The sequence below is a fragment of the Phascolarctos cinereus genome, unplaced genomic scaffold, assembly GCF_003287225.1.
Source record: "Phascolarctos cinereus isolate Bilbo 61053 unplaced genomic scaffold, phaCin_HiC Scaffold_726;HRSCAF=1367, whole genome shotgun sequence".
NCBI classification, from domain to species: Eukaryota; Metazoa; Chordata; class Mammalia; order Diprotodontia; family Phascolarctidae; genus Phascolarctos; species Phascolarctos cinereus.
In genome coordinates this window covers 271,639,539-271,665,977 of record NW_027556098.1, presented here as the reverse complement: position 1 = coordinate 271,665,977, position 26,439 = coordinate 271,639,539, and the positions used below count along the sequence as shown (strand labels likewise).

At 41.2% G+C, this 26,439-nt stretch overlaps 1 protein-coding gene across 7 annotated transcripts in view; it reads left to right on the top strand.

Moving 5' to 3' along the window:
- The window catches only part of FLI1 (Fli-1 proto-oncogene, ETS transcription factor), a 166,920-nt gene that overhangs the window by 93,021 nt on the left and 47,460 nt on the right, over positions 1-26,439 (top strand). For all 7 annotated transcript variants that reach the window (XM_020963779.2, XM_020963778.2, XM_020963782.2 and 4 more), the window contains 2 exons: positions 13,045-13,196; positions 19,386-19,589. In XM_020963779.2, the coding sequence (XP_020819438.1) occupies positions 13,045-13,196; positions 19,386-19,589 (356 nt within the window). The remainder of the gene's footprint in view (positions 1-13,044; positions 13,197-19,385; positions 19,590-26,439) is intronic.

The following is a 26,439-nucleotide window of genomic DNA, read 5'->3' as shown; positions in this document are numbered from 1 at the left end:
AGGTTTGTGCTAGCTTGAAATCTTTAGAAAAATGCTCATGCTTAAGTTGGGACTATTCAGTAGAGGGTGAAGATCAGGTACTGTAATTGGTACAGAAAGGAAAAAATAAAACATGATTACATGGATGTCAAGCTAGTAACTTTTTTTTTAACTTAAAGTCTGACTTTACCTTTAGTTTTGTTTTTGTTGCTGCTGCTGCTACTGCTGCAGCTGTTGTTTTGTGAGGCAGGGAAGGCTTGGGTTTTGACTGGACCTGTGATTTAATAAGTATCGAGAACTCCCAATAAAGAAACTCCCTCTTTCAATGCATATCAGCTCTTGCTCTGAAAATTACCATCTTAGGGAGAGTCATTGGCTGGGACACGGAGAGAGACTTGTCCATGATCACGTAGCCAGTACATGTCGGAAGCTAGGTCTTCCTCATTAGCTATGATAGCATACTGCTTTTCATAGCCTATTATTATGGAATAATTATGTTAACTTGTGTTTTCTTCTTTGCCAAAGTGTATGTCCTTTTATGCTTTTTGGAGTGCCTTCATTTCAAATACAACAGTTCTGCAAAGTGGGAAGAACTGGTGATGCTACCCATTTTATGGATGGAGCTAATTAGAGGCAGAACTAGGGAAATAGCTGAGGCAGCATGGGGCAGTAGGAAGAGCACTAACCTGGGAGTCACAAGTTCAGAGTCTGCATCCTGGCTCTGCTATTTGCTACCTATGGGACCTTGAGCAAGTCACTTAATATTTATGGGTCTCAGTTTCCTTTTCTTTGAAATGAGGCATTTGGAAAGATGGCCTCTAGATCCATAATTATTCAGCTACTGCTCTGCTATGTCATGAGGATCGGAGGGCCCAGTGTTTCTTTGCGGCTCTGGGTCCAGACGTGGGAAAGTCCACAAACAGAGAGAAACATGGCAGATTCACTGCTTCTATGGAAGATGGAAAAAAGCATTAGATTAAAATCCTGTCATTCTGTGAAGAGGCAGGAGCCAGTGACTAGCTGGGATACCATTTAACTCTTGGAGCCTTAGCTTTGTTCAGTTTATCTACAGATGACTGTGTTAAGGTCATATATCTGGCCTATTGTATGCAGTTGACAGTGCCACATTTTGAGGGGAATTTTGACAAGCTGGAGCACATGTAGAAAAAGGTAGAATAGGGCAAGGGGATTTTAAAATCATGTCATCCCAAGATTAGTTAGAGGAACTAGAGTTGGTGAGGCTGGAGAAGAGAAGATGCAGTAGGGACATGAGGGCTGCTGTCAAATACTGGAAAGATTACACACTAGAAAAAGGACACGTTCTGCTTGACTTCAGAAGAACAGGGGTTAGAAGTAACATGCACTTAGGTGGCAAATTCAAATCTAGCCTCAGATACATATAATTATGTGACCCTAAGCAAGTCACTTCATAGCTGTCTGCCTCAGTTTCCTGAACTGTAAAATGGGGATTATAACAGCCCCTACATCTTAGGGTTGTTGTGAAGATCAAATGAGATAATAATTGTAGAATGCTTAGCACAGTGACTGGCACATAGTAGGTGCTATATAAACATTAGTTATTAACAGGGAGATCAATTTTTTTGGCTAAATATAAGAAAAAAATAGTTATCTCTTCCACATTCTGACTTTCCCCATTGCAGTTTCAATATATTTCAGGTCATCAGAAAAAACTAAATGGGAATTTTTTGGGAGTTTTGCAGAAGCCACAGATGACACATGAAGGCTAGCAGACAACATGGGAAAAGTTTAGAAACTCAGAAATGCATAAAATATATGTATAGTATTATATAATATCAACATATTCTATGTTTTGATGCCATAATAATTCAGACTTATTCTCTGGTATGAAGGAAGGACCAAAACATTTTAGCAGATTTTCCCAATCAAGGTGGGGTGACGATGGCGGAGGTAGGGGAGGCATGACCCTAACCCCCATCATGTAGAAGGGATAACTGTATAATAAAGTGGAACTGGATTCCTTGGTCTCAAAATGAAAAGGAATCAGGTAATGAGTTCCCTGTGACTGGAGGTCTTCAAAGGAGGTCAGATGACCACTGTGAGTTAGACAGACTTCATGATTTATGTAGGAATTGGACTAGATGGTCCCTGAGTTTCCTTCCAGCTGTAACAGTTTGAGATTCTATGTCTTGATGGTGTGCCTTGACCACTATGCCCTTTCTGCTTTTAAAAAAACAGAGTAAAGAGGGTGTGTGTGTGTGTGTGTGTGTGTGTGTGTGGTGGGGTTGGGGGGTGTTTTGTGAGCATGAGCCTTCCTTTGGCTATGACATAGCCATGACTCATTTGGGCAGCGGCTAAGGGTCAGGTGGAGAAGCGTGCTCTTTGAGAGGTTCAGCAGCGGTAAGGGCTGCCCTTGTTTTGGGAGGTTTTGTTGTCTCTTTCCTGAGATTTTCCCACTGTGGTTGAGCTTGTCAGGGTTGGTTGTCCCTGAAACAGCATCGCCCATAGGTTCTGTATTAAATGCAGATTCCAGTGGCTTGATCCAAGACGTGGTCTGCAAATAGCTCTCAGCTGCATCCTGTCTCAACCACGGGAATTGGAGAAAACATCCCGTATAAGAAAGAATACCAATTTATAGAGAGGAAATGCATGAACTGCTTGCCTCATGTGCACGGTGTAGTACTTGGGTCCTGAATTGTAGGAGTACTGTATGGCCTGCATGAACAGTATATCTAGGTAAAAGGGGCATATGCTCTTCACATTTCTTTCATGTACAGAATGTTACTGCCACATTTGTTCCCCTTGTCTGGCTAGTGAACAATATTCCAAGTTTCTGCTTTCTGAGATGCGTAAGTCTGATCACTGATAACCTTGTGTGTGAAGTTGTGTTTATGAGTTCAGATGAAGTGATAGAATTTGTTCATTAAATCCTAATTTGTCCATTAAATCCATGGTTTCTAAGGGCTGGTGACGTCATCAGTGTGAGCACCCCTTCCAGGGGTATGGATCACAGTTCCTTTAGACTTCTTATCCTTACTTAGCCTTTGGGATTCTTGCCCGTATCTTTCCATCGATCCTCCCAATATGTTGGAGGCCATTCACTAATTCTGTTAATACACATAGGTGCCAGTGCTGCACACAGTCTGTCCATTTGTTACCCTTCCCTCTTAACAATATGATCACTGTCCCTCCTGTTCTGGTCATACATGACTTTATCTCATGAGCAAGGCATTGTTTGTGGTATACTGTAACTCTCTTATACCTGAGTGCATCTTTCTGATATCCTTTGGGTCGCCTGAAAATTTGAGTGAGATGACATGCATTCAAATATTGCGCCTGTCACTTACTACCTCTGTGACCTTGAGAAGTCATTTAACCTCTCTAGGCCTCAGTTTCCTGATCTGTAAAATAAAGGGGTTTGACTGGCAAGCTTCCAGTTCTAAATCCATATGATCTTGTCATTTAGAACCCTATGGTCTCATCCACAAGGAACAGCCACATAGCATTACCATGAGAATATTGCTGTTTTTTTAAAAAGACAATTTTAGAGGATTCTTGAAATGGCTGAATAATTTCCCACATGCAATACATTCTAGTCTCTTCCTTCTAGTTAATTGTCCATTTATAGCTCCTGTCATATATGGGTATACATGTCTGTTGCATATAGAAATACATAAACACACATATTATGAACTGGTCCTGCATTTTCATTATTGTAGGAAACTTCCAGGTGAGGAAACTCCCTCTACCAGTGCAGGTTGCCATTTTCTCTGTAACTTATAGTCTTAGAGAGTTGCCCAGGGCCCAGAGAGGCTATTTAGAGAATTATGCCAGAGTCACATAGCTAGCATGTGTTGGAGGCAGGGTCTGAACCTAGGTTTTCCTGGCCTTCAGGAAGCTCTCCAGACATAATGTGTGTATGCACACATACATACATGCATATATTATAGGTTTATGTACATGCACATATATCTACATATATGGTATATGTGTATATATTTATGTATACATACATATACACATACACACACACACACACACACACACACACACACACACACATATATATATATATATATATATATATATGTGTATATGCATAACTATTTCAAACCCCCAATGAGGAAGGTTACTCTTAATGCAGTTTAGGATCTAGTCTGCAACTAACCAGTCTTAAGAAGTCAATATAATATAGCAATACCGTTTGTGTGTGTGTATATGTGTGTGTGTTTATAAAAATGTATTCTGATGGATTGACTCAATGGGCTGCTCATTCAATCAGCAAGCTTCACCTGAGCAATCTGAATTTTATCTTCTTTTTTTTTCCTCCCAATGTGTTTAATATGTTTCAGGTGACTCTGGATTTGAGTGAGGAGGCTTTTTAACATCGTAGGCCTTGACACCATTAGTGTTACGTTATCTGTGAGCATGCGTATTAAAAGGAGTTCGTGGCGCACCCCTCTCTTGTTTGTACTCCAGCTAAGGAATTCTCCATTTCATCGACAAACACCTAAATTAGTAAACGTTTCCATGTTTTATGCCTCCCTTGATATCGATACTCAGCAGATTGTTATTCAAAGTTATTTCTGTGATTGCATTTGTCATAGAATTTTTTTATGATTTTAACATATGTGTGGCAGAGGTATTGTCTCAGGAGGGTCATTAAGGATGCATTATGTTCTATGAGTCAAAGGTGTTTTTGTTTTTCTTTTTAGTCAAAAAACAATAGACAACAGGATGTTCTATTCTTTGCACCTCTCAGTCAGTTTTATGACTTTGAAGATGTGGTCTCTTGTAGAACATCTTATACAAAAGCCTTCCTGTTTTCTTCTCATGTATTCATAGAATCATAGGGATTGAAGACTGGAAAGGAGCTTAGGCATATTCTTTTGCAAAAGAATAAACTGTGGTTGAAAGATTTTCATTAAGGATTATTTCTATATGTGCACAGACCAATCTCGTAAGAATTTTTATAGAGATGACATGTCATAGATGTAAAGCTGGGAGAGATTTTAGAGTCCAGGCTCCTCATTTTACAGATAAAGTAACTAAGGCTAGATGAGGTTAAATGACTTGCCCAAGGTCACCCAGTAGATATACAAGGTAGGATTTGAACTCAGGTTTTCTTGACATCAAACTCAGCACTCTATCAATAACATCACCAAGGTCCTACTGATGGCTTCTTGGCTACCTTTGTTTGTTTGTTTGATCCTTTTAATTCTTTTGGAATCTTTCCCTCTTTGAGATAGCTTGAAAATTGTTTTGTAAGGATCTTCCAAGGACAGTTGGGTGACACAGTGGATAGAGCACTAGGCAAGGATTCAGGAAGAACTAACTTCAAATTCAGCTTCAGGCCCGTACTAGCTGTGTGACCCTGGGCAAGTCCTTTATCCTCCTTCTGCTTTAGTTTCCTCAACTATAAAAGAGGGATAATAACAGCACTACCTCCCAGGGTTATTGTGAGAATCAAATGAGATGATATTTGCAAAGTGCTTAGCACAGTGCCTGGCACATACTACGTACTTTTAAAATGGTTATTTCTTCCCTGTCTTTAAAATTCTGTCACTTCCAACTTGGATGCATTTGGTCTAGTGCTTTTTTCAAGTTCCTTTTCTTAACTGGCCCTGCCTTTGTCTCATAGACTTGATCAGTATTGTATTAAAGTTATGAAACACAACAAATGAGGTGGTTCCATTATCATAAGCAATAAAAATGGATCACTGTAGAAACTGGTAAATGTGTTCCATTTCATTTCCTTTTGCTGTTTTCCTTCTAATTAAAAATATTGATCATAAATGTTTTACTGAGCATCAGTATAACTAAGCTTTATAATTATTTACATTTAAAGGAACCAATTTTAGTGTTTAAAATGTTGTCTTCTTGTTGGATTGTTTCTGTCATGTTCAGCTCTTTGTGACCCCATTTGGTGTTTTCTTAGCAAAGATACTGGAGTGGTTTGCCATTTTCTTCTCCAGCTCAATTTACAGATGAGGAAACTGAGGCACACAGGGTTAAGTGACTTGCCCACGGTGACACTGCTAGTAGGTGTATGAGGCTGGATTTGAACTCAGGAAGATAAGATTTCCTGGCTCCAGGCCCAGCTCTCTATCCACTGTACCACCTAGTTTAAGATGACATAACATTTTTAGTCGCTTTCTCTAAGTTTTCATTGAGAGAGTTTGTTCATTTCATTCACTTTTCCTCTTTTATATCATTAGCATATATACTCTGTGTTTCAGTGTTTGATTTTGCTATTTGTTTTTTGCTTTGCACTATTTCATAATGGTCTTGCCATAATTCTTTACATTCTTCATACTTGAACTTAATTACATTATGATATTCTCCTCTTCCAGTTTCATCTCTTGGAATGACCTGCTTTATCTGATCTCATGCCAAGGTCTTAGAAGTCCTCTTTACATTTAGCAAAGCTAATCTTTGAATAGAAGATAGCCAGTTTATTACCGGGCCCATACTTGAATTCTTCCTGGCTTGGTGGAACCTATCAGAGCTTGTGTAATACCAGCCTAACCTTTGAAGATATATTACGTTTTGTTCTAATGAGGAAATAGGAGTTTTTTGAAGGTTGCACATACTATGTCTCAGTGTGTTTATTTCTATATCCACACCTACAGCTATTTCTATTCTATCTACACATAGAGTTATATTCTGTATTGATCCTAAATTCTGTGCTGTTCCTCCAGAGTTTATATTTTGGGCATCTTCCATGTCATTGGTGTTAAACTATAAGTCATTGGTGTCAAACTCAGAAATAGGAGGAGATAGTTGGAAAACCACAAATTAACATTATCTAGGTTGCATTGTATTTTTATTTTGTTAAACACTTTCCAATTACATTTTAATCCAGTTGGGTCATTTGATATTTGCCATAAATCACACTGTAACTAACTTTCCATAATGCAGCTAAAATATATTTATTGAGTCAATCAATTAATCCATAACCATTTATTAAATGCTTACTCTATGCTAGGCAGTGTTCTAGTTGCTGGGGATAAAAAAGACAAAAATATAACAGTCTCTGCCTGTACTATGGCAATAAATCTGCTGGTTGGCTTTTCTGTCTCAAGTCTCTCCCTATGCCAATTTTCCTAAAGCTCAGATCTGACCATATTATCCTTGACTCAGTAAACTCTAATAGCTCCCTATCATCTTCAGGATTAAATATGAAATCCTCTATTAGTCATATAAAGATCTTCACAAACTATCCCATTCCTACCTTTCCAGTTTTCCTTTTTTAATTTAATTTTCTTCAATAAGCAAAAGCAATATTCTCTTCCTCTTACCTCTCCCTCATTGAAAAAAGGAGAAAAACATAACCTTTCCGACAAATGTATATAGTCAAACAAAACAAATTCCCTCGTTGGGCACATCCAAAAAATACGTCTTCATGTGTTCCCTGAGGTCATTCCATCTCTGTCTGACGGTGGGTAGCATGCTTTCATCATTCCTGTGGACTCACGTTTGGTCCCTGAGCAGTTCTTAAATCTTTCAAAGTCGTTTCTCTTTACAGTGTTGTTATTGTGCACGTTGTTCCTTTCGAGTCTTCCTACACTTTTTGTTGCTCAGTAGTTTAGTCATGCCTGACTCTTCATGAAGCCATGGACCATAGCATTCCATGCCCTTCTATTCTCCGCTATCTCTCAAAGTCTGTCCAAGTTCATATTTGTTGCTTCCATGACACTATCTATCCATCTCATCTTTCACCGTCCCCTTTTCCTGTTGCCTTCAAACTTTACCTATATCAGGGTCTTTTCCAATGAGTCCCATCTTCTCATCATGTGGCCACACTTTAGCTTTAGTATTTGACCTTCCAGTGAATAGTTTGAATTAATTTCTTTAAGAACTGACTGATTTGATCTCCTTCTTGTCCAAAGGACTCTCAAAAGTCTTCTCCAGCATCACAATTTGAAAATGTAGATTCTTGAGCATTCAGCTTTCTTATACTTCCCCTACTCTTTTTCTTGTACAGTAGGAGCCTGATACATTGGCCTAGTTGTTACCTTTCATACATGACACATCACCTCCCAATGCCAGCCTTTTGTACCGGCTGCCCCTTATGTCTAGAATGCATTGCCTCTTGCCTCTTGGCTTCTTCAGCTTCTTGAAAGATTCAGCTCAGATTCTACCTTCTACATAAGTCTTTGCCTGGTCTCCCAACCCCAACCTCCATTGCTAGCGCCTTCCCTCTGAAATTATCTGGCATTTACACTGTATGCATCTTTTATATATATTTGCTTTTGTGTCCTCAGTGTTTAGCTTAGTGCCTAGTACATAGTAAATGCTAAATAAATGCCTTTTGACTGACTGCCCCCAAGAAGATTTAATTTTAAGCTATAATAAGCATAGTCATAAACTTGTGTGTCCAGATAGGGCTCGCTGTTCAGTTGTGTCTCACTCTTAATGAACCCATGTGGGGTTTTCTGGGCAAAGATACTAGAGTGATTTTTCCATTTCCTTTTCCAGGGGATTAAGGCAAACAGAAGTTAAATGACTTGCCCAGGGTCACACAGCTAGTGAGTGTCTGAGGCCATATTTGAACTCAGGTCTTTCTGACTCCAGGCCCAGAATTCTATCCACTGAGCCACCTAGCTGCCTCTACCTCTAGTGGAGCTACCCTGGTTTTAGCGATCACCAAGCAGATTTAGTAAGGTGTAAAAGAGGGTTTCTCTCTCACCATACAGACATGTGGTATTCTTAGTGCTCAGAGCTCCTGATGAGAGTTGCCTGGGGTACTGAGAAGTTCTGTGACTAGTCTAGGGTTACAAAGCTAGGATGTATCAGAGGCAGAACACGAATCTAGGTTTTCCTGACTCTAGGTCCAGCACTCTCTCCACCACACTGTGCCACCTTTCAAAAAGTGAGCTATTCAAATAGCAGGACTGGGGCTACAACTTTGCTTTTTGTCCTCTTCGTCTTCCCCAGCCCTTCAAACACTCTTGACCTATTTTAAATTACCTGCCATTTTGGAAATAAAAAGGGCACCCATTCTTTAAGACCTCCTCTCCAAGTACATTAAAAAAAGAGCTAGGTGGAACATATATTTTAGAGTTTCAAGGGTATCTTAATAATCATCCTTTCCATTTTCCTCATTTTACAAATGAGGAAACTGGGGCCCTAAGAGTCGAAGTAGCTTTCTTAAATCACAGCGGCAGTCAGTAGCAGCTCTGGGATTTGAATTCAGATTCGTTGATCTTGGATCCAGTGTTCATCCATATCACAGGCCAAAAAAAAAAAAGTCCCTAGTCAGAACCAGTCCAGATGATTTCTTTGACCCAATGCCCTGCCTTATATTTTTATCTCCTCCCCTGCAATGGAGACAATTAAGGTGTGCCCTCTTAGGCCCCTTTGCCCAGCTCCATTATGGCAGCCCAGGGCCCTTCAATCACCTATCTTATTGCCACCAGCTGCCTGATGGCCTGACACCCTCTGAGCTGCAAGCACAGGTCTCAATACCGATTAGCTGGCAGTGCCGGCCGGCTGAAGAACAAAACCCGCTTTCCCTCCCCTACTCCCTCCCTCTTGTTTTCATCGGGCCCTCTTCATAGGCTCCAGCTGCCTTGTTAAAGAGTAGCTTTTATGTTGTGCTTCACCTGTACCAGAAGCAATAGTTGTTCAGTGTGATGGGAGAGGGAGAGAGGCTTGTGTAATCTCAGGGGGCTCACAATGCCTCGGGATCTCTGAGAGTGGAGGGAGCCCTAGCAGCCGGGCAGGTAAATGTATGGCTTTTTTTTTTCCTCTTTCTGACCAGTCTGAGTCTTCTGAAACTAGATGGCCAAATTGTCTCTAGAAGGTGGAGGTTGGCCCGCAAGAAGGGTTGTCTGTGATTTGGGGTTGGGACTTACCTTGAAAGAGCTCAGCTTCATTGAGGTTCTTAACTCCTGCGCTGGGGATGCAGGTGCCCCACCCAACTAGGCAGCCACAAGAATTACCTTGAAAGGCAGTGGGGGCAGATGTGTATTTAGGAGTGGGGGAGTAGGTAGGGAATATAGCAAACAGATAAAAATAGAAGAACTAACTTGTCACATGTATGTGAGGAGTGTCATACTATTATTCCTTATTACAAAGAAAATGGGCACCTAACACAAGTATCCAGTGCTTGCCAACAATTTTTTAAAAAGCTCCACTTTTCCTAGTCCCTACTTCACCCTTCCACTTCTGCTAGTGATTTAGTTCCTCTAATTCTCCTTATATTTCTAGGGTATTTTTTTTTCCTTTTCCATGGAAGACATCTCTATCTCCTATTAGAGGCAAGCTTCCTTTTCTCTAAAATCTTTAATGCCCCTTTTAGCAGAGCACACATTTCTCAGGCAACACCTGTAATTTGACCCTATCCATTTTTTTCGAAGTCCCTAGTAACAGCAACAACCCGTGCAGTCGAAACTTAGCATGTGCTGCTGGTAACTACATGAAGCGTCTTCCATTAGCATCAACATTTTGGGCAGCTCTATACATTTCTATTAGGATGGGAGACCACTTTCTTCCTTTTGGTTCTCATGAGACTAGGTTTTAACCCAGAAGTCCCCAGAGGAATAGGTCAAAGGTGAAAACAGCTACCTGTCTTTCTTCACCACCACCACAAAAAGGGAGAAAGTCTCAAGTGTGGAGACCTGCTGGGAGAGTTCTTAATCCCCTTCATAGCTTCCTCCTACCCTATGATTTCTAGAGATTTCCCTTCTTCTGTTTAGACCCCTCTCCCTTTGCGTAGAGGCAGGGCCTGTTCAATTTCAGTCTTTTCCACTCTGCAGTTTTCCCCTAACCAAGGAAAAAGTCACTGACTGAAACTTGTAGCCCTCTGCTTTTCTTGTTTTCCCTATAAAGTCTAATAAGAAAGTGCCCCCAATGTTAGGGGAGGGAAGAACATATTGGGCAGGGTCTAACCCAAAGGCAGTGTCTTTCTAGGGTATGTCATCTCAAGTCAAGCCTTCGGAAGCAAAAGTCAATTCACCAAACTCTGCTTAAATAAATAAATAAATGAAATGAAATGAAATGAAATAACACCAACAAAAAAACCCACCCTGATGTGCTACTGCTTCTCTTAACTGCCGTGGGGACATTAAACCTTCAGCAATTTGGGACTCTGAAGGCTGGCTTTTGGGTCTCTGCCTGGAAAAACAGTAGGCGAATAGTAAAACCTTAAATTCTAACATGTGTAAGTTATACATCTTATTTTCATTTTCAGGCCATGTTTCCCCCTGTAAGACATCAGGAAAAAATTACCGTCTGACTTCTAATATCTCAGTGGAGCATTTATCTCCCAGCTATGATAAGTGATCTTCAATATTTTTTTCCCTTCAGATTAAGAAACAAATTCATTTAATTTTCTTTATTGAATGTGCTCAGACTTCCTCTACCCTGCCTGTGTCTTTGGGGTACACTGTGCTATAATTCTTTCCCTCTGGGTTAGTGGCTTTTCTCCAGGTTACCACATTTCCCCTCCCTTTTTTCTTTTCTTTTCCTTTCTTTTTTCTTTTTTCCTTTTTTTTTCTTTTTTTGCGGCATTGCTACCACATTGGTTGAGTGGCCATGGGGGACCCTGGGCTACATAACATTTTTCAGACAGTCTTGAGATTTCATCTGCCTTTCATCTGCCTGCCTTTAAAAAAAAAATGATGGTAAGCTATGCTTTAGTCATGGGCAAGAACAAGGCAGACAAATATGCCAGAGCTGGAAACTGTCTATCTGAACCTTATCTGAACTTCTTGAGTCTGAAACCTTGGTTGGGAGCCCTTGAAAAAACATCTGTCTTGCAAGGTTCCTTATTGGCTATAACCTTAGCAGCAGCAGCCTGTTCTTGGCCTTTGGGCAGCATCCTTTGGTTCTCCTAACGCCCAGGGGGCTTTCCTTCTCACAGTGAGCCTGGGCAGCATGAGAGGAAAACCCAGGAGTGAACTGAGAACCCGGTGAAATACATAGGAGTGCTCAGTTGTCCTATGTGGACTGTAGCTCCAGGGATCAGGGCTGATGGGGCCAAGGCAAGTGCTTTAGGTTCATGCATCTGCTGTTTGCTTTTGTGGTAAAACGGACAAGTCACTCTGACTATATCTGGGCATGGATGTCGCAAGACGTTAAGTCCTAATTGGGGCTTGTGTAATGAGTGACTCTGTTGTGTAACCTGCATTGCAAGTCCCTTAAGCATGTCCGCATTGTTTCCTTTGTGAATATTGCCATTGAGGGCACCAAAGGCATAGGGGCTGTAACTTGTATCTTACGGGAGACGGGGAATCAAGACTCCTGAGTTCTGTTTCTGCCTCAGTTGACAACCAGCTGTTTTGAAACTGATCTGTCACAGAGACTAAGTCACAAGACTTTCTAATCCCAGCTCTGACACTTGCTAGGGGTATGGTCCTGGGCAAACCACCTAAACTTAGTTTCCTCTGCTGAATAATGGGGAGAAGAATCCCTGCAGCAAAAGGTACTTTGTGAATTGTAAAGGGTAACATTACAGTGTGAGTGATCGCTATCGTCGTCACCCTGGATCCTCAAAGCCTTGGTCGTTGGCTCCCAAGCTCTGGCAAGTCCTTCCTTATTGGAAAGGCTTAGAGCCTGGGCCTCACAACTGACTGTATGCTTTGTCATCCAAGGTCCAGCCTGCCTGAGTCCATAGAGGCTCACTCACTCCCAGCTCGCTGCAGAAGGATCAATTGTTTGCTCACAGCCACCCCAGAAGGCCATCCACCAAGTCTCAGTGGGACACCAATTTCTATCAGTTGAGAGGGAACCCACACAGATTAAATTGTAAATTCTTGAAATAATTTAACTATTTTAGTATCATTATTACCATTTTCCTGTCTAAGTAACAGAGTTCACATTAGGGTTGAATGAGAAAATTATATGAGTATACTGTAAACTGTAATACACTATACACATCTAGAGAATTACTATTATATCTATCATTATTATTATTATTATTGCTGATAATGAAAACATTGTGCCCAATGGATTAGTAAAGAGCTCTGAATCTCTATGAACTTGGCGGATGGCCGCCTTCACGTCTGGGTACCCACTTAGGTAGAGCAGACTACAGTGATGACAATACCTTACAGTATTTTTGTTTCCCTCCATTTTTAGGGAGTCTCCAGTAGACTGCAGCGTTAACAAATGCAGCAAACTAGTTGGTGGAAACGAGTCCAATCCAATGAATTACAACACCTACATGGATGAGAAGAACGGCCCCCCTCCTAACATGACCACCAATGAAAGAAGGGTCATCGTCCCTGCAGGTATTTGGAAACTGGGATCTTCTTTTAGTTATGGGCTTTAGTTTTGTATTCTCCTAGGTCAGCAGGTGTGGGGTCAGAAAAATGCCAGAGAGCATCGTATCATTTATATGGAGTTGGGAAGACATGAGCTCACATCCTTCCTCAGTCACTTGCTTCCCTTGTGACCCTGGGCAAATTACATACTTCTCTCAGCCTCAGTGTCCTCCTCTGCAAAATGGGAATAATTAATAGCACCTACCTTCTGGGGTTGTCATGAAGATCAAATGAGATAGGTAAAGTACTTTGCAAAATTTAAAGCATCATAAAATGCTAGCTATTATTAATATTATATCATAGCCACCACTGTCTAGGGTACTGTGAAAAAGATGGGAAAGGGGGAACAATATCAACCAGTTACCAAGCTCCTCTTCTGTCCTACTCTCTTCCAAGACTATGATGACACCACAACAAATATCAGCAGTTATTATTAATTGGTCCACAAGGAGGGCTGCAGCCAGGCTGTCTGACTCCGAATGGCAGTAAATTCCAATACTTCTGCCTTGGTAGAAGGGTGGCTAAAGCAATCTGTTCTGTCCATCAGACTCATAATTTTTGGCATTTGTGAGTTCCACCTTTCCAAAATCAAAGCCAACTACTATTTTTATTTTAAAATAGAAACAACTATATTTAGCCAATGGAATATTTTAACATGTGTGTAATGAGTTAAGTCATGATTACAAAATAAACACATTTTCCTTGGTTTGGGGTTTTTATTGCTATGTTAGTCATATTATTTTGATGCTAATTATAATTAACTTTACTTTGATTCTAATTATTAGCATCAAAACCAATTGACAGACATTTATTAAGGACCTAATATTTGCCAACCCCTATGTTAGGTGCTGAGGATACAGTGACAAAACTGAAAGGCCCTGCCCTCAAGGAGCTTATATTCTGTTGAGGGGTACAACATGTGCCCATTCAAAGAAGCACAAAATGTACAGAAGGTAGTTATGGAGGGGGCATTTGCTGCTGGGGAAAGCAAGCATTTTGAAGGAAGCTGGGGCTTCTAAGAGACAGAGATGAATAGGGACTATGTTTGTGTCTGGCATGGGAGACAGCCCATTGGGAAGATGGAAAATGGGATCTCCTGCAGAGGGAACAAGAAGCAAGTGAGTTGATGGGAATGTTGAATGTGTGAAAGGGAATGATGTGTCCTAAGTCTGGTAAGGTAGGTTAGGGTCAGATTGTGAAGCAATTTAAAAGCCTAATGTAAGAGTTCATATTTAATCCTTGAGATGATAGGGAGCCACTCACAGTGTTTTTTGGAGAGGTTTTTTTGAGCAAAGGAATGCCATGGTCACACCTGTGTTTTAAGAATATTACTTTGTGGGGCAGCTGGGTGGCACAGTGGATAGAGCACTGGCCCTGGATTCAGGAGGACCTGAGCTCAAATCCGGCCTCAGACACATAACACTTACTAGCTGTGTGACCCTGGGCAAGCCACTTAATAACCCCATTGCCTAGCCAAAAAAAAACAAACAAAAGAAAAACAAAAACAAGAATGTTACTTTGACAGCCATGTGGAGGGTTGGGGAAGGGACTTTGAGGCAAGGAGACCAATTAAAAATGTTGTTTGACAGTCAAACCTGTTGACTGGGCATTCTGCTATTCTGTCATCCTGGATCCAAGTTTACTCGGCTAGTCAGAAAAGAATCTTAAACTTCATCATGGGGGATTTTAGCTCGATGGAAAGAATTCCATCTGAACTTATTCATTTGTAACCGTGGATGATGTGAAATATTAGAGTGGGATGCTGAGGAAAGTTGAAATATATCTTACCAAAGAAGCCTTTCATTAGAGAAGCACTTATCCAATTTGAGAGTTTAAATGCAGTTATGCCTAAAGGCAGGGGAAAGGGTTAGATGCCCCTTTACAAGAGCCATGAAAATGAAGGAAAGCCCATGCAAATGCTATATAAAAAACCCCTAAAAGAAATCCACTATCAGGTCTGAAGAACTTAGCTTGGCTGAAAGAAATTTAAGTGTATTCTACCTCTTTCCTATTTCCTCTGGGTTTAAAATTCATAGGAACTTATATTTAAGCTCTTTGAACAAAGGGCTTTAGGCAGGTATAGATGGAGCCAAGTCAGATAGGGTAGGGGAAAAGGGAAAGGCCTTGGAGAAACATGGGTGGGGCCCATGTAAGTTTTATGGGTCTGACAGAATCTTATAAACTATTTGCAAGGAATGTTAAAGTTCCTTTGCCTTTCATGATCCTGTTACTAGCCTTGGTTGCCTGTCTCTCTGCCTCTCTTGGAATTCATTAGAATGTTTATATCCTGTTCTCTTGTATATGCCTATAGGCCAAGTAAAGTCACCCTTCCCTCAAACACAGTGTTGGCACTAAGGTAGGTTTAAATTGAAAAGCCAAGTCACCATGTCCCACCCAAAATCAAACACTGGCCTCCTCAGACCTTTGTTCTATGTAGTAACTGACCCTATCCCCATTCCCATCCTTCCCTCACATTTTTGAAAACTAGCAGCTTGCGTTATCTCACCACAAGACATGGTATCGCAGAAACAAAGTCAGAAGAGAACTTAGTGGTGAACTAGTGCACCTCATACCACTGAAAACATCTCCGCAACAGCATATCTGGCCAGTGGTTATCTAGCTTCTCTTTGAAGACCTGAGGGAGCTAGGTGGTGCAGTGGATAGGGTGCCAGACCTGAAGTCGGAAAGACCTGTGCTCAAATCCAGCCTCAGATACTTTCTAGCTGTGTGACCCTGGGCAAGTCACTTAACCCTGTTTGCCTCAGTTTCCTCATCTGTAATATGAACTGGAGATAGAAATGGCAAACCACTCCAGTATCTCTGCCAAGAAAACCCCAAATGGGGTCACAAAGGAGTCAGACGTGACTGAACAACAGGAGAACTCACTACTTCCCAAGGCAATCCATCCTACATATGTATAACTTTAATTCTTGGGAAGTTTTTCTTGACTTCAAGCCTAAATTTGCCTCTTTGAAATTTCCACCCATAGCTCCCCGTTCCAGCCTCTGGAGACCAAGCAAAATAGTCTAATCCCTCTGCCACATGGTAGATATTCAAATACTTGTACAGGGCTACTGTGTTCCCCCTTAAGCCTTCTCTTCTCTAGTCTGGGCCTTCCCAGTTCTTTCAAATGATGGCATGAACAAAAGGCCTTTTCCCCTCCCAGTTACCCTCCTCTGGATACTCTGTAGTTTAGAACAAAACCATGGTGCCCAGAAATTAACACAATACCCCAGATGTGGTCTGATCAGAGCAGAGTACAGCAGGATTATCACCTCTTCTCTTTGGAAGCTGTGCACTGCTTAACACAGTCCAATATTACATCGATTTTTTTTGGCTGCCACATTATACTATTAACTCCTATGGAGCCCATAATCCAAATAAGCCTTCAGACAAACCACCATCTAAACAGGGCTCTCTCATCTTGTATTTGTGAAGTTAATTTTTTGAAGCCACATATAAGACTTTACAGCTACTTCAAATGAATTTCATTATATTAAATTAAGCCCAATGTTGTAGCCTGTCAAGATTTTTAAAATTATTCCTTCATCCTGTGTATTAGCTACCTCCCCTACCAGGTTTGTCAGAGAAATATTCAGAACCAACAGTAGTTACTATCTCATTCCAGGTGGTAATAATACTAATATCTAACAGTTACAGAGTGCTTTAAGTCTTGCAGAACACTTTACATTGGTTATCTCATTTTGATTACAAGGCTCTGAGGAATTCTGACAAGAGGCCTGTTGACTCAAAGCAGGGTCCCAGAGCATAATCTGGTATTTCCCTGGTCACCTACCCTTCTTTCATGTTTTGTGAGTTCAGAGGAAAGTAGAAAAAGAATAAATGTAGGTCATAGATCTAGAGATAGAAGGGACCTCAGGTACCATCTAGCCCAATCTCCTCAGATTACAGATGAGGAAACTGAGGCACAAAGAGGTTAAGTGATTTGTCCAAGGTACGATTTTCATGAAGGTCCTCTGACTCCATAGCCAGCACTCTTTCCACTGTTCTATGCTGAACAGAATTGTCTGTCTCCAAAAGTTCTGTCCAATTACTTGTCCCTTTAAGTAAAAAAGAAAAAGAAGAAGTAACTTTGCCCTTTCATTTGGTGAGTCTACTTCAGTGAAACAGGAATTTTAACATGGAATTCACTGGCTCTTCTGGGCACTGGCCAAACCTTTAAGCATCATTCAGATATCACTTCGGTGTAGTTCAGGTCACCTTCCTGGGCACCAGGGAGAGAGCCTCTTATCTGAGCAAGTCCACAAATCAAGGTAATAAAGTATCTGGAAACAATGGCTTGGATTTATGGTCCCATTTTAAGACAGATATAAATGAAGGTCCTAATTAATCATCAGCTTTAAGCTTAGATTGGAAGAAACCAAATCTAAATCATCCAGAAAATGAATTTGGAAGAGTTTAATATAATCCAGAGTGGAAGATTTATAAGTCATTGTACTGCAGAGGGGAAAAAATAATATTATGACAGGGCCCAAAAGCAGGTGGGGAAAGAATAATAAAATAATTAGAACTATAATGTGTAAGATGGAGTGTGGGGGGCTGTGTGGTGTGGTTACACAAGGTGGGGGATTAAGAAGAGCAAAGATCAGATGAATATCTGGTTTAATCTTCTCTGAAATTGAGCATCAGAGGAATATTTTCTTCAGAGTTTTTAAACAGTTGTTAGGTTGTTTCCACTTTCCCTGGGGTCATTATTCTTCATTAATTCTGGAAATAAAATGGAAAAAAATACTCAGGTAAGCAACGGGGTGAGGGGGAAGAGAGACAGAGACAGAGGAAGACAGAAGGGGAGAGAGAAAGGAAGAGAGGGGTAGGTGGAAAGATGGAGAGATAGCAAAGGGAGAGAGAAAGGGATGGAAAGAGAGAGGAAGGGAGGAGAGAGAGGGAAAGAGAGAGAAGGAAGTAAGGAGGAAGGAAGAGAAAGGAGAGAGGGGAAAGGGTGAGAGAGAGGGAGGAGGAGAGGAAAGAGAGAGTATGCATGCAGTGTGGCTTTTGGAGGAGTTATGTTTTTTGGCAAAAGAACAGGGTAACTGGAGAGGTCAGGTAAATTGGTGGGGGCAGGAAAAGGAAACTTGAGACATTTGCTGAATGGGGCAGTCCTTGTGGAGCCGAGGGGAGTTGTGCCCCACAGGAGGCCGGAAGATGGTTGTGTGCTCTTGGGGAGAGGTGGTGCTAGAAGGTGGGATGATGCCAAGGAACAGAAAAGCAAAAAGAAGAAAGAGAACAAATCATGTTGCATTCTGCTCTTTGCCTCTAGAGTAGCAATAGTGACACTATAGGAAACAAGAATTCTTACCCTCAGTTTTGGGCACCAGGAACAGACCGTGGGATGCTTATAACTGGTTTGCAGTCCAACCTCTCAGACCTTGACTTGCTAAGAATAGATTGTAAAGATCTCAGCGTGGCAAAAATCCTTAGCCTTTGGTTTGTACATGGTCATGCTATTCAATCAATCAGTAAGTATTTATGAGGTACTTACTATGTGCCTGACCTACAGTGCTTAGAGCCTTAAAGGGAAACCCACTCTCATCCCAGAGATTTTTCTGCATCCAAAAAAGCAGCCCAATGCTTATAGAACTTTAGCTAACCCATGAGTTTCAGCTGTATGTTTGGGATGATCTGGTGGAAATGAAACTACAACCTAGGCTTATCTCAAAGGTCTCAGCCTTTGGATGTGAAGGTGGAATTGCCACCTAAGAGTCTGATTTTCTTCATTCATCCAAGATCTCTGAGGTCTTCTGTGACCACCTCTAATATTTCTGAGTTATTTTGCTCACGTCCTGTTGGCAATAGGAGCAGAGGGGGGAGAAGGATGATGTCTATGAGCTGGTATTTATTTTCATTTTCATGCTATCACATCCTAGGCCCAGCCTACCAACAGCTCTCCTAAAAGTTAAAAGAGTCTCCTGTCAGGTTTTAAAAGGAAGTGTCTAAGAAGCTCCCCAAAGTACTAAGTGGTTCAGGCAGCTCCAGATGTGGTCCCCAGATGGGTGCTATTGGAAAGCCCATCTGGGAACAAAAACTTTCCTCACTGGAGAAAGTCTTCATAGAAATAGCACAAGATGAGTGGATGGAGGGGCAGCTCTTTTAGCTAAGCAGACGCGGTTTTCTAACTCTATTTTCTTCTCCATCTAGATCCGACCCTGTGGACCCAAGAACACGTGCGTCAGTGGCTGGAGTGGGCAATAAAGGAGTATGGCTTAATGGATATCGACACAACCTTGTTCCAGAACATGGATGGCAAAGAACTGTGTAAAATGAACAAGGAGGACTTTCTCCGAATCACCTCCCTGTACAACACAGATGTGCTGTTGTCACACCTTACTTACCTCAGGGAAAGTAAGTGTTTCACCCTCTCTTGGGGCTGTTGGTGTGTGTGCTAGCCTTCAGGAGGTCAGACAAGGAGCTATCCTAGGAAAGCAACAATAGATTCTAAGTGTTAAGCCTTCTCTTATAGCTGTGCTTTTCAGAATAGATGTTTTGTGAATGGTCTAGTTCCCTAGGTAGATTTAAGGAAAGGAAATTCATCTTCTTGGTATCAGTTTGTTTTGGACGTTGTTATTGAGGAAACATTATTTTTTCCCTGAAAAATTGCCAAGGCCACACTGGCTTCTTAAGACACTGCTGAGGGCCAGACATAGTCCCATGTGTGAAGAAAATAGTGTCAAGTGTCTTCTTTACAGAAAGGCTTGAACTAAGCAAACAAGTGAAAGGAATGGGATGGGAGTGAGGAGGAGACCTTTAGAAGGGCTGCAGGCTATGGGGCTCTGTTATTTTCATTCTTCTAGGTGGATACCCTGACTGGTGTTTTCCTGAGCAGCTATTGAAAAGACACACAGGAAACCTTCCAGATGCATAGATTTAAGATTTGCAGTTTTGAATAGTTTCTAGGTACCCTGACAAGACATTAACTGTCTCCTTTTCTAGCCTACCCCCAACTTCTCACTGACTATGACTCCTTTTGCTGCTGGCTGTAGACTGTTCTGAGCTATCTGCATACTCTCTTAAAAAAAAATCAACAAGTGTTAAAGGCATATTAGCCTTTGAGAGAATCCAATGGAGGCAGGCACCGTGACATAATCAAAAGAATTGAAAGAGAACTGAAAAGGGGAGAGCTTTGGAGGGAATTGCCCAGTGGGTAGCTTTTAGCACCTGGCATCTGGAAAATGTACTTAGGAACTTTTCTATTTGTATGATTCCTTAGAAACTGTCTTTTTGAATTCTGTACCACAAAATAAAATCCATTTTAGACTCAGAAAGTTCCTCCAAGAAGGCATTTTGCTTTTTTTCAGCTAATAAACCAAACCAGTATTCTCTACACTAAACCCAAACCAGGTGGAAAAAAACTCAAAATAACTATTTTTATTTGGCCCCTTTGTCTTTGTCCTTACATGGGACCTTTAAATGCTCTTCAATATCTCCTAGGCCTATGACTTGCCGTTTCTCTGTCTCATGTAATTATACCAACAAAAAATAAGAATAACAGCTTTGTAGTCTCTAAAAACAAAACAAAAAGTGTCCATCTAAGTCTCTAGGAATAACCTGAGATTGCAGGCTAAGCTATCTGCACACCTTGAGTCACAAAGAAACAAGTGTGCATGATGTAATAATATATTACATTAGATATAGATATATTGGTACCATTTACTTACCTCAAGTTTGTGTTTGGCTGCTAATATAAAGTGCTTTCTCTCTCTCCTTCTCTCTCTGTCTCTGTCTCTCTCTGTCTCTGTCTGTCTCTGTGTCTCTGTCTCCATTTCTGTCTGTCTGTCTGTCTGTCTGTCTGTCTGTCTGTCTCTCTCTCTCACACACACACACACACACACACATAAATAAATTTCACCTTCACATAATAGAGGAATATTTTGCCCTATCTGTTTCGCCCTCAACCTCATTCTTCCCTTGTTTGGAGTACTTAGCATATTTTAATGTCTGTGTTTCCTTACTCATAAGTACTTAGAGAATAAACAGTTATGGTCTCTGATAAATTGAAAAACACAGGTATATAGCCCATAGGAACCTTCATAAGCTGTTAGAGATCATTTTATAGGTGAGGAAACTGAAGCCTAGAGTTTAGGGGCAAAGCTTGGGACTTGAATCCAGGTATTATGACTTATAGTCCAGGACTCTTTGCACTAAGATTCTCCCATAAGACTAAGTGAATGACAGCTATGATATCAAGAAAGAGAGACAATGCCGTTTCCTCATGAGCTGTCACCTGTCATGTGTGTTGACTATGTGACTCAGTTATAATAAGAACTAGTATTTAGATAACACTTCAATGTTTGCAAAGTACTTTACCTTACAGTTAATTCCCATCTGGTCCTCACTACAACACTAAGTGGTATTCTTATCCCCACACTACAGATGAACAACCTGTGGCAGAAGTTAAGTGATTTGCCTGGGATCACACAGCTAGTAAATATCTGAGGCCAAATTTGAACTCTTGTCTTCCTGACTCCAGGTCCAGCGCTCTACCCACTGCACCAAGTAGCTACCTGTTGCTTAGCTATAACATTAGAGAGTCTAAAGGGCCTAGGCTAAAGGTATTCAGAGACACAGCACTAAAAGTGAATATAATTACAGAATGTCAGATACAGAAGGAATTTTAGATGAGAACTCATCCCAGTCTAACCCCAATCCAACATTCCTAACGAGTGACTGGAAAGGCTCTGCTTGAAGGCCTCCGCTGAAAGAAAACCCAAGGTAGCCTGTTCCACTTTTGTACAGCTTGAGTTGTTAGGAAGTGGCTTAGCACAGTGCCTGGCACACAATAATCACCTGATAAATGCTGGTTGAATGACTCCCATTGAGCCTAAATCTGATTCTGCAACTTCCCCATTATCCTTAGTTCTGCCTTCTGGGACCAAGCAAAGCAAGTCTAACTGGTCTTCCAGATAACAGCCCCTCGAATACTTGAAGAGAGCTTTTCTGGTCCCCGAAATCTTCTCCAGTGCCTTCAACCAATCCTGACAATGTACGTTCTCCCATTCTGGCCACCTTCTTCTTCTCAGCAAGTTCTGATTGGACAATGTCCGTCCATTTGGTGTGTAGTGCTGAACATAGTCAGCCAGATGGGGTCTGACCAGGAGGGAGGAAATAGCTGCAGAACGGTCATCTTCCTCACTCTAGATACTATCTCTCAAGGTAACCTAATTTGAGAAAGAGTAAGAGTCATCCTCACCAACTATGTCTTTCATCTGATTTTCCAGCGGCATCTTATGTAGCACCAAGCACATCTTTCAGCTATATCTCAGCTCTAGGTGGAAATAAACGTGAACCACTGTTAAAAGATACTCTATGGTGATATATATAAAATATTATGTATATATATGTACATACACACATACATATGCACATACACACATATGCACATGCATCTATACATACATATACACACACACACCTCAGGCAGTTATTCTAGCTGCCCCAGTCGCACGTTACTCCATCCCTATAGTCAATATATAATGCATGAGTCCCATGGTGAGAAATAACCCTGTAAGGTGAAAATGCCTTACTCACTAAACGTGTACTGACACCATTTGAAAAGTTCACTGGTTCCATTTGGCTCCTTGAGCTGTCATTCTTCTTGCTGTCATTCCACCAAAAAAAAAAATCAAGAGGTCGCACCCAGTGACTTATGGGTTCAAACCATGACCACTAAGGGAGGAGTCAGCCCTTGTTATAAAGACCCCAAGAGGAGAGGACAGGGACGTAAAGGCATAAAACCCTTTGAGAGCCTAGTCCTGCATTGAGCCACACCCTTAAAGGAAATCAGATTCACTTATTTTTTAAAAATTTTTTTCTGATGAGTTTGTTCTGGTCCCTGGCGCTAGGAATATCAGTCTCACTCTTCAGCTTCTAACCTCTTGACTCTTTTGGTGTTGTTTTTGCTGGGTAGCAAGTTAATATGCCTAAATGTCAGTCCTCATGGAGGAGAGGTAGAAGAATAGGAGAAAATTCTTTCCAGGCAGCTGTGCTCTTCTCTGCTGTCCCAGTTGTTGGGAATTCCCCATTGCCGAAACACCTTTAAATACTGTATTGTTTTCCCAGGCTTATTTCCAGTGGATGTTTGTGTTAATGGAGGGAGGTCAATACTTGGAGAAAGGGTATTTTTGAGGGGGGTTATTTCTTGTGCTTTGTCATTTGGGAGTGAGTAAAAGGGAAGGAGGGGGTCAAATATTTCCACCTTGACATGATATGGGAGAAAAATATCTGAAATCTTTCACTATACCAATGGAGGGGTTTCTGAGAGGGGGCCAAGGAGAACTAACAGTGAGAATGAGTGAGGGAGTAAAGCTCGAGTAGAGAACTCTGCTTTTGTACAAGGTCTTCCAGTTCAGATGCTGCCCAGAAGTGTCTATCTTCTGGTCTTCAGTATAAAACAGGTATCTTTTAGGGTAAGACTTTTCTCCTTGCATTAAGACCAGGCTGTTCTGAGAAGGTGTTTTTCTGTGGCCTATGGCAGACCCTATCCATCCATCCATCCATCCCTCCCTCCATCCATCCAATATTGTTCAGTTTTCCAGAGTGTGGGATCACAGAAACATAGATTTAGAAAGTAGAGGGGACTTCGGACAGGTCATCTAGTCCATTTTGCAGATAGGAAAACCGAGGCCAAGAGAAATGAAATGACTTGCCCAAGATCACACAGATATTAACTTAGTTCCTTTGACTCTGAATCTAGTACTTTTCCACTCTCCCACACTACAATAGGAATGGAGTAATGTGACTGGAGCAGCTAGAATCAGTCTAACGGCTGGCTTCTTGGGATTTATTCTGTCTGCCCTGGAAGATCTCCCTACTCTTCCTGATATTCAATTTGTAGCAAAATGAGTTGACAGATACAAACACTTCTGTCTATCCACCTATCTATCCACCCATACAAACATACGTATGTGCAGTACATACATAGTCATCATGACCTCTCAAAGTGAAATAGATCCTTCATCATTTATAACCACTTTAAAGTCTCCTTGAGAAATTCAAACTTCCCAGAACAATTACAGATTGGCCTCAATCCGCGTCAGTTTTTGAAGGTAAACAGGGACTCCCAGACAAGTAGTATCAGTTGTTAGGTATGTGTGTAGTGCCCCCTTGTGGACAACATATGGAAATCTTAGTATTCCCATTGTACAGCTGAAGAAACTGAGTCCCTAGAAAGGTTAATTAATTTTTCATTGTCACACAAAGGGGGAGTAGCAGAACAATACTTAGAATTCAGGTCTCCCAATTCTGTTTGTGGTACCTGTTTGCACACTACCTCACATTGATGATTTAGGGACTATTATGATAGAAAATTGAATTTAGGGAAATAAGCTACTTGTGTTCCCACTACCTCTAAAATGTCCTTATACTTCTATCCAGTTCTCAAGAACAAGCCACTTTTCCCACAGTATATTCTGTTTTTTATTCACACCAAGATACAACTTCTTTTTGAAAGCTGTTCACTTGGCCTCGTAGAATGAGAAAGATTAAACCATAGCTAGCCCTATCTTTCTTCTCCACTGCTTTTCAAAGTCTGGAGATAATTGGTTGAGGTACTTTCTCATACTCACCCCATTTGGCAAAGGCCATATTGATAGGAGGCAGGCTTCAGGGAAATGAGGTTTAGATGTTTGCAAGCCAAAGTTGGGATGGACTTCAAAAGAAAATCAACTGTCACTTACTAGAAGTTCATCCTTTAGACCGCTGGGGGGAGTTTTGTGATGACTGGGAGAAGAGAAGCATCTGGTTGGGTAGGAACAACAGTGGGAGGAAGAAAAGAGAGAAAAGAATCCATTTACTCTCATTATACAAGGGCTATGTGAGTGTCTAAGCCTGACTTTTCACAAACACCAAGTAATTATATTTCCAAATGGTGGCAACACAAGAGAAATAAATACCTTGTGTAGCAAGAAGGCATTAAAAAATATATCTCCCTCCATTTCCATTTTTAATTTAAACTTTAATGAAAAACATGTTTCCCATTCTGTGGCATTCCCACCTGCAATCTCAGACTGCCGGGCAAAGGTGATAGCTCTGGGCAATTAAGTTGGTGATGCTTTATCCTTTCCAGCAACATTACACCAAGGTTTGAACTATTAAAAGAGTTCAAGATGAGGGCCGAGGGGAGGAGGGGCCCAGATTTGCCTCATACTCAGTGGGTTAGTCAAACTGGTTGAAGTATATAAGCCTTATCCCTGAAATCCTTGCTGGCGAAAAGCCCAGTTGGAGTCATCTAAAAGTAAAGGAGGGGTGGTGGAAGTCAAACTTGATAAGTAGATTGGAAGTGCTAATCTATTTTATGTAGGGGGCGTAGAACTGTGTCGAAATGCCAGGAGACAAAATTTGGAGAGCCAAGTATTTCTTTTGCTTCTCAATGCAATGGAGGTTTAAGGAACAATTCAGGTAGAATAGAATGTAAGTAGCCAGAGGGGAGCCTCTGTTTCATTTTGCTTAACACAGTTTCTTGTGAATTTCTTCTTTTTTGGGTGGGATCTGTCATTTCATTGTTAGTAGGAATTACTAGTAAGTAATTATTAATTAGGAATTACTAACAAGAGAAGCTACATCTACCAATGTAGATGAGTCCCTTCTTTGCAATTTGTAGTGCTTGAGAGTTGCTTAGGGGAGCCAAAAAGGTTAAATTATTTGCCTAGGGTCACACAAGCAATATGTGTCAGAGGCAGGACTGAACCCAGGCCCTTCTGACTCTAAGGCTAACTCTCCATTTACCAGGTAAAGCTGCCTCCAGATGCCTGACAGATAGGAGGTGTTTAATAAAGGTTTATTCATTCAATCATCACTTCAAAGATTAGCCATAGCAGTCTCTCCTCTCTCCCAGTCTCCAAACACCATCCAATCTTAGCCAGACTCAATGAAGACGTCAGAGACTCATGCTATTGCAGGGTCTATTCTAACCAGCAATGAAATTTGGCCTCAGTGAAACCTGTGGACGTACTTAAATGACGATTGCCTCTGGGGTTATTTCTTGTGACCTACCCAGGCATACCCCAAACAGTGTTGGTTCAATCAATGTTGTTTTACAAAAATGTCTCTTGAGATATTATGAAAGTACTAGGCCATGAAGTCTCAAACCTTATTCTAACATTGGAGGGAAGGAGGAAAGAGAATGGGACAAATTGTTGTATCCTTCCACCTTTTTCCTGTTCCCCGATCTTCCAGGAGTCTCTGGCTTTTCTTGTGG